The sequence below is a fragment of the Poecilia formosa genome, unplaced genomic scaffold (assembly GCF_000485575.1).
Source record: "Poecilia formosa unplaced genomic scaffold, Poecilia_formosa-5.1.2 Scaffold255, whole genome shotgun sequence".
In the NCBI taxonomy this organism is placed as follows: domain Eukaryota; kingdom Metazoa; phylum Chordata; class Actinopteri; order Cyprinodontiformes; family Poeciliidae; genus Poecilia; species Poecilia formosa.
In genome coordinates this window covers 223,612-232,665 of record NW_006800194.1, presented here as the reverse complement: position 1 = coordinate 232,665, position 9,054 = coordinate 223,612, and the positions used below count along the sequence as shown (strand labels likewise).

At 37.5% G+C, this 9,054-nt stretch overlaps 1 protein-coding gene across 3 annotated transcripts in view; it reads left to right on the top strand.

Annotated features, from left to right (window-relative positions):
* The first annotated feature begins 2,324 nt into the window (after positions 1-2,324).
* The window catches only part of prkcz (protein kinase C, zeta), a 98,712-nt gene continuing 91,982 nt past the window's right edge, over positions 2,325-9,054 (top strand). For all 3 annotated transcript variants that reach the window (XM_016680718.1, XM_007570075.2, XM_007570074.2), the window contains exon 1: positions 2,325-2,607. In XM_016680718.1, coding sequence (XP_016536204.1) covers positions 2,531-2,607 — 77 coding nt within the window. In that variant the 5' untranslated portion in view covers positions 2,325-2,530. The remainder of the gene's footprint in view (positions 2,608-9,054) is intronic.

The window sequence follows — 9,054 nt, the reverse complement described above, 5'->3', positions numbered from 1 at the left end:
CTTATTATAATAAGTCTTGCCATCACCTTTTAGTTTTTGAACAACTTTCATTTCACCAATGATCCATTGAGACTATTATTCAACATCAACTGATTCTTCCAACTCTCTTGCAAGAGGAAACATGCTAGAGTTATTATGAACATGAGAAAAGGCCATTGATCTAGCGGATGACCAAAGACTTTTTAAATATGAAGGTCTCTTCTTTGTTAAACTATTATGATACACTCAAAAATATTTCAATCTGTTTTCTTTCCTTTTGTTAGATAGCAAAAACAGTGGTGTAAAAGAGTGAGCCCAGTATTTTTGAAGCTTAGGAATGTTTTTATTGTGTCATGGAATGTGGTTGTTAGTAATTATTTTTCTAAATGACCTGTTCTGAACTTTTTATAAGCTTCCTATCCAGCATGATGAGCTTACAGCAAATCACTGACTGTTTAGTTATACAATGAATCCGGTGGAAAGACCGACTATGTCTGACTGAGGCTGACTTAGAGGGTTTACCCAGCTTTTCTCCATAAGTTCTACAAAGGAATATCTGTCCATCTCTAGCCTAGACTTCTGTAGGCTATAATGTCTCACACTTTCTGTGGGCTCATTGTCTGTCATGTTCCTAAAGGTGTCTGCTGGTGACGGACTGCTGCTTTCCCATCATCATGTGAATGACTGAATGTTGTGGGAAGCATGACTCTGGACTTGATAAAGTGCTTTACAAGTACAAGTGCCAGTAGCTGTCCTTGTATAGCACCCCATTATACAAGTACAGGTCATAATGTTAGGTGGAAAAAATGTAGCAATAGTTTCCCTTAGAACTGAGTCTCTCAGGGTCTACTGCCCTGCATGTTTTACGCGTTTCCCTTCTGCCACACACCTGACTTTCAGGTGTAGCGCATTGCATGCAGAGGAAATCATGCATTAATTTGAATCGGGTGTTCTGGAACAGAGACATCTAAAATATGCAAGGCAGTGATCCCAGAATCAAGCAACACTGATTGAAATCAAACAATGCAAAACATGGACGTTTACTCTAAAAGTGCCAGTTCATTAAAGGCAGAACAAGTATGTGTAAATTTGGTAATAGAAGACTAAAATGTTTTTCTTTTTTTTCTCAAACAGATGCTCTGAAAACCAAATCATGGTCCAAGTCGGAAGCTTAACAGCCGATGTTGTCTGCAGCAATGGATCAAAACACAGATATTTTCTGTCGCTGCCAGTGGTTTGCTTCTTAATAGTGTGCTTCTTAATACCTCTGCTTTCCAGAGGTTTTGTAGTGATTTGAATAACAGTTTAACTGTTTGTTAACCATTAAAACTTCTGCCTGTTAAAAGAAGGTAGTTATATATGTTCAAAAATAAGTAGTAATCGTTACATTTACTTGAATAACCTTTTGGGAAAAGAGGCACAAAAAAGACTATTTTTACTGCACTGTATTTTTTTCTTTTAAGTATTATTGCTACTCTTACTTCAGTAAATTGATTGTACATTTAATGAAGTAGTTTTCAGAGAAACATCAGACTCTTAGATTTATTCCATGTATGATCTATTGTTTATTCAAATTTGAACATACTTAGTTTACATTTTATACATGGTTACTGTTAACATCTCTGTATTTTGTATTAATAAACATGGTTATTTTAATTGAAAAGTTACATAAAGGTTTGTTTATGTATTTATATGAAAGTAAAAGTTCGTCTACTCTGAATTTGAATTGAGACAAAAAAAACTTTAGCTGTCCAGTACAACAATTTTGCATGCACTGCGCATTGTCCACCAGATGGCGCCTCGTGACTTTATATTTGTGAACATCAACGATGAAATATATTTTTTATGCATATCCCTAAATATTTCTGCAACATCACACCAGTAAGATAAAGTATTTGACTGTAGCACTTTAAAAACTTTAAAAATTATATTGCAGGATATAATTATTTCATGTCTGCTGGAGAAACCCCGTTTATTGCTACAAGAGGAATAAAATGGAGAAAAATTACATGTCAAACCATAAAAATATAATACTTTGACAAGACATTACAATAAACAGTTTATTAAATTTATTCAACAACAGCATTGGCAGTCTCTGTTTCCGTGTTAGACTTGTTGCTGTGGCAGCCATGGACAGGAACAGCGGGACAGGTGAATTTGGATTACCGTAACCATAGTGAGAGGGAAGAAGTGCTGTCAAGCTGAGTCAGACGGTGTTTAAACTGCAAAGAAGGTTTGCTTTCAAAATAAAAGTGCTACCATATCACTGCCATAAATATAAACAGCATTAGTCCTATTTTGAAAATCTAATACGGAAATAACAACGCTAATTAAGTTCCTTTGACTAAAAACTCCGTCATCGAAGCCTTAATGATTCTGAAACAACAGAAAACTTTAAAGTAGCTTTACTAGTTTAATTCAGTCTAAGCATCACCTCCAGCCTCGGTATGTAAAACCTTCTATTCTGAAGTGAGAAGAAGTTCGGGACAGCAAAGTTTGGACGTGTCCTGTTAACGTTGGTCTGCTTGGAAGTTAAACCAAACTCTTAACGATGCATATGCTGGCGTCAAACGGATCCATCATGGACCTGAACTCCGAGTGGGTGAAAGTTAAAGCTCACTACCGTGGGTGAGTGATTCTCCGTGGGATGCACCCGGAAAGCTGTCATTATTTATCCGAGCCGAGGTGGCGGGGGGAAGCACCGAGATTGTTATGGGTCAAACTGTACCCTCGTCATCTTTGGCTCACGCTCAGTGCTTCCGCCGCACACCTTACCGGCGGGACTCTCTCAGCTGTACAGAGGAAAACTAGTTCCAGCTTGGAGAATGGTTGCACAAATGTCTGAAACTCGCAATTCTTTGTTTAGCACGTATGTCAGAAGGTAATTGTGTCGTATTTGTTTTCTTGAGGTGCGCTCACGGCCCATTATGCCAAGGCTTTTTGGTCTAAACCATAAAGGTCAGATGAAGTTGAGTGTGACGCAATTTTGTAATCAGAAAAAGTTCAACACAAGGCAAAGAAATATTCTCCTGCATCGGTGTTCATTTTGGCTGATGGAAGAGGGTCTTCTCATACAGCTGAGGCCAAAATGATTCCTACCCCCAACACAGCTATAGATTCAAAATTATTTTTAATTCAGTCAAGAAGATTGCTTTTGATAGAAAATGACCCATGGAAACTGCCTGAAGATGAGACAATTTACAGGAGATGTCATTGTTTATTTACATAAAAAAGGCATGTCAAAATCTATTCATACCCCTTCTCAATAACCAAAAGAAAACTCTTTTACTAACTTGAGATCAATGCAACATAATTGCTGACGGTTTGCATGGTTCCACATCTTTTTTTTTCATTGCTGTTCATCTTTAGGGAGAGTTTGCACCTAAAGCCTCCTGGGCATAACCCTAATCTTTAGCTTCCTCAAATTCAAAAATACTTTATTGATCTCTAAAAGAAATTACTTCTTTTTTTTGTTTGTTTTACTACAGATTTTGTATCAGATTTAAGTCAGTACTCTGGCTGGGCCATGCCAAAACATTATTATTTAATACAGTTATTCCAGGCAACATTCAACAAATAATCTTTTGATGAATGACTTGTAATAGTTCTCTTCTTCTGTCTATTACTGTATGCATTTTTTTCTCCTCTAGAAACAGTGACAGGTGGTAGTCTACCTTTAAATTAAAAATACATTCATCTTCTATTCTTTTTCCTGAAGGTAATTCCTGAAAACTGAGCTCTAAATCATTTCCAGGCATGGATGGATGTCACTCGGTGTTAAAGCGCTTTAGTATCACTTCAGTACAGTAGATTTTGGGAATACATGTTGCCTGAAAACACAAACTGACAACCTGGTTTATTTCCTCATGAATTCTCCTCATCTTCTGGTAAATCACAACTAGCCATCATAAACTCAACTTCCCCTGAACAGGAAAAAAGGAATGATATTGTGGATAGGCTCATGTCACCATATTCAATCCTTCAACCACAATAAACACTAAGTAGATAAAAAGTTGTTGGCGCTCTGAATATACCACTGAACAGGTTCTGAGCTGATAGATATGGGCTGTAAAAGCATCTCATAATGTGGAGATGCTTCATTTGTGCGTGTTACACATCTACCTGCTGTATTCACATGTAAATGAAAGCACTCTTTAGCTCTGCAAATGTTATTAAAGGGCGTTAAACCGATCAGTCTCGGAGGGGCTCTGTTCTCTTGGATTCTGAACCTGATCTACCAGAGTGGCTCTTGTGTCTGTGTAAGAATGGAGAGCTGCTTATTGTTGTTCAGGATGCAGAAGTCTTAATGAAGAAAACACACAAGAGGTCCCACCAGCATGTGTCCCTGTGGACCTGTGTGTGTGTGTGTGTGTACTGTTTGACACTTGACAACGTGGTTTCTTTAAACCACATGTTGTAAAAGAAACTCGGTATTTTTTCTGTTCTTAGAAGTCAGTCAATTTTCTTCCTGTGGTCCCTCTGCTTCAAGGTTCGAACTCCAACAACTCGTCCTCATCACATCCCCGTCACACCTACATATCTGCCTGCAGTGCAGTTAGTTAGAAAGCTAAATGCCGAAACATTGACCTCTCATTAGATGTCCAAGACAAATGGTAGAAATGAAAATGCGCAAAAGTTTCAGATCATTAAGAAGTGAGCACAAGCTTTTGCAAAGCTTGGGTTTTGTTGTTTAACATGTATTTTGGTGTTGAGCATTTTTAAAAAGGAAGATTGCCTTTTATATTAAAACAAGATTGTTGGTTTTGCACATAACGATTGAGTTCTAAAAAAAAATCTCTTTCTAACATCTTGTAGAACTAAAGCTCTGTTGAACTACAGCGGTCTGCTTCATCTGCACATTTAATTAGTTTTATTTACACTGAACTGATTTCAGACTGTAGTTTGTTGGCCAAAGTTGGTATACATTTTTATTTATTTATCTGTTTCATATTTTCTTTGATGCACTAAACATATTGTGTGATTTTGTGCTTGTATGTGAATATATTTTTTTACTCTAGTGACTGTTTATACAGGAAAGAAAGCAAAAAAGAACCCCTCTGTTTCGAAGGTACATATTTGGCCCAATCAAAGTAAAGAAGAAACAGAAAATATGGAATATCATCTGTGATATTGAGATATTTAAAAATACATATTGTGTTATAATTCTTTGCCAATATCGACCACCGTTGGTCTAAATGTGCCTGCATAATTCAATTCAACTCAATTAGGTTTATTTGATAGGGACTAATGCACATTAACATTGACAAACTGAATAACACAGCCTTATCATGCTTGTATCATGGTGCTTGTGTGCTAATTTGCAGCATTTGTCCCTAGATGGGCTTTTCTGAACAATATATCTGAAAGTTATTAGGAAGTCAAATGGTATTTGCATTTTAAAATGATAAAGCATGGTGTTGACAACATATGCAAAATCATAAATATAAAGCAAGAAAATGTAAAAAAAGAAACGTTTAAATATGGTTACATTTCTGTTTTTGATGTAGCCAGAGTTTAGTTTGTTTATTGAACATACTGAAACTGTATTTCCTTTATATTGGGAGATTGGCTGATAGATGTGAAACCAATCTTATCCTCCAATTTTTATCTACGTGCTAAAGGTCTGAAAATCAGCCACTTTTTAAAAGAGATCAGTGATTGGCCAGAAAATTGCAATGTGTGCACCTTTAATTCCAGTATCATTAAACTATTGATGTAAACATCATTAATCACACTGATGAGGCTGGCTGAGTCTTTAGACCTAAATCAAGTTTTCCAGAATAAATGACTGTTTTGTGATTCTGATTATTGTAGTGCCGTTTACTGTGACATTTATTTTAAAGGGACAGTATTATGTGTTTTCCAACTACATGGAATCATTTTATAGCACATTCAAGTAACTGTTGCCCTTAATTGTCAGTTGCACAGGAGCGCCACAGGGCACTGTACTCTCACCGTTCCCTTTCACTCTCTACACTTCAGACTTCCAGCACAAGTCCGACTTCTGTCATTTACAGAAATACTCAGATGACACTTCAGTTGTTGTCTATTTCAGAGATGGACAAGAGGCTCATGGACTGATTAATGTCATGGTGTGGGAACAATCCTCAATTTGAACGACAAACAAAAAAAGATTGGGGCAAAGAGTCTAAGGACTTGTTTGCTTTTTGTCTTTTTACATACGAATTTCGATGAATCAATCATTCAAATATTAATATAAAATCAGATGAGATACTTTATTCATCCCCCAAGGGGACAGGGGATCATTTGGTTTGTCCCAGCATAGTACATGTGCATGCCTAAGTTTTTATCAGGTTACATGTTTCCAAATATTGCATGTTCTTCAAAGAACTGCATGGTACTGTTCGATATGTAGCTTATGTTTTATTAATGTTTACTTTTTCAGTTTCTTCTCTAAAATTGAGTTTAACAGCAACACAACTTTTATGTACCTTGTAAATAGTGCAAAAGGAAAAAAATGAACAAATAAAAGCAACACCGTGGTATAGTTGCTGTTGTGCTGCCATTGTATGATTTTTCAACTGACTCAGTAAAGCCTCTTGAATGCTCCACCCAGAGTTGGGGTCTTACATCTTTATTTTGTGGGTCAGAAGCTGGAAGGTTTGTGAATCACTGTTATGGAGGACGTCTGGGTAAAGAGGACTTCAAGGCCTCCTCAGAATGTCCTTTCTTTAAATGCTGTTGTGTTTGTGATTTAGACATAATCTCCACCTGACGGTGCAGCCTGGAATGTTTGTGTTACTCGAAGGACATGTTCCCAGAAACGTCCAGCAGTTTCTGCTTTTAAAGTAACACCTAATGCATACTTATAGTAAATTCAGTCACAACTCAGCTGATCAGACCTGTGTGTGTGTGTATCGTTGTATAAACCACTAGAGGACCACTTTCACAATATTTACCAACAAAGGGAAGTGATTTGTGGAAAGTGACTTTTTCCTCACTTCTTTTGCAGTTCTACTGCACTCTACTAGTGAGGTTTAGAGGTATAATGTGAATAAAGTTTTGATTTGATAGGGTTAGGGATAGACTAGTAATGGTGAGGGTTATAGAAAATGCCTGCATTAGGCATAAATACAGTTACTAAAATGAATAGAGGTCAATATAAAGTCCACAGTTTGTATAGAAGTACAAGTCTGTGTGTGTGTGCGTGTGTGTGTGTGTGTGTGTGTGTAGGGGCTGTAGGTGATGTCGCCCAATAATGCTGAAGTTAATTCCATCGGTTTCCTATAATCCTCCTTTTTGATTCATGCTGAACACACTGACCCCTTCCTTTGTGACTCATGTCCAGATGAATCTCATCTTGGCCAAACAGAGTATTAGCCACATTGTTCCACTTCCTGGATTATTCTCTCTGCGTAAAGTTTTCCTAGAATTTACTGTTTTCTGCAGAGAATATTGCTGTAAAAACTAGAAGAGCACATATTTAGTGAAAAGCAGTATTTGTCGCACATTAGGCTAACATTGACTTTGGGAGCTTGTGAGTAGAAAACATGGATGAAGTTATGAGTCTGACGAGATGCTTACTGTCTGCTTCAGCTGTTAGCACAGAAGTAGCGAGAGAAGCAGAATGAGTCACAGGGCTGTTTTTAGTTAACATAGTGGGACTGTTTATATTTATTACTAAACACCTTTAGCTAAATACTTGTTCACATGCAGAGTTTGTGACATGTGCTGACATGATGAGCCTCCATAGCTGATCATCCAGGATCTGAGTTGTGCTATTCCTCACTACAAAACTCTAGAAATGACTTCATTGGGAAAAATATGTTGCTAGTCACTTAAACCTACAGGTTAAATTACATTAGCATACATTAAAGGATCCAGTGAAGCTAACTAGCTGGAAGTTGCCTCCTGTGGAAGGACAGTTGGTTGTTTCCACTGTGGTCACATGCTTGCTGAGGAGGAAGGCTAGCTCAGTGACTCAATGAAACTGGATTATTACTGAGTGGAATTAAATTAAATGTGGTTTAGGTGCTGACTTGGACCAAAAGCTTCCTGGTTACTGGTCATGGAGCGGGAAGTGATCTGTGTTATCAGGCTTCAGGCTACGCAGGCATTGTATCTACCTATGCTGCCCTCTGCTGTGGGTGTGTCATCTTAATTACCTCAGATTGTGGGATAAAGGTAAAGATTTGAATATATATTTAACCCCAATTACATGAACATTAATAACTAAACTGGACTTCTGATCATTTTATTGTATTTATTGTTGATCTTAACATTTTATTTTGCAGCTGTTGTGAATTAGCCATAAAATTCAGATTATCTCCATCTGTCCTTATCAAATAAACATTGAATAAAAAGTAAGTTTGTGTGAAGGTTACCCTTAAAAGAGGGAGAGTTTAATGTTCTTGTTGTTATATAATTATTAAACATTAAACCCCAGAAAACCCTAATGTTGAAGGACTGGAACTTCCAGTCCCTTGTTGTCCTGTAGATGGACATAAACATGAAACGCATTCATATTCTACATGCCGGGTCTGGGTGGTTAGAATAAAAAAAAGTGGATTTGAGAGAAAAAAAAATCAAACAGATTTGATAGAGTCCCATCAATGCTGGCAGAAAGTAGGAAGACTATGTATTTTTCCTTTAATACGGAAAGTTTACTTCTCTAGAAATATCTCCAGGCTTCAGTCATTGTTGCTGTTGGTCTTCATCAAGACAACATTTTAAAAACACGTAGACAAGTCTGTCTGCTGCAGTGTGGAACACGAACCCTGAAGAATGCAACTATGGGACTTCTTCAAGATGGGGGGCAGCGAATGGGGTGGGGTGTGGGGTGTTTACCCTGAAAAGCTTTGGCTTCCAGCAGCAGCACAAGTGTGATGGATGAGCATCTGAAGCAGAGGCAGAGAAGGGATGACAGAAAAGAGAGAAACTCTAGACTCTAGGAAGTTTGACAAGTTGTATCTGTCTGAAGAAACTGTTAAACTGTTACTGCTCAGACTTCGTATTAGGGGTGTCCAGGTGTGATATTGATATTGCAGCCTAGACTACTGGCTGTTACCAATACTGCTCTGGTCCAGTATCTGTACTAGGGCTGTGTAATAATAT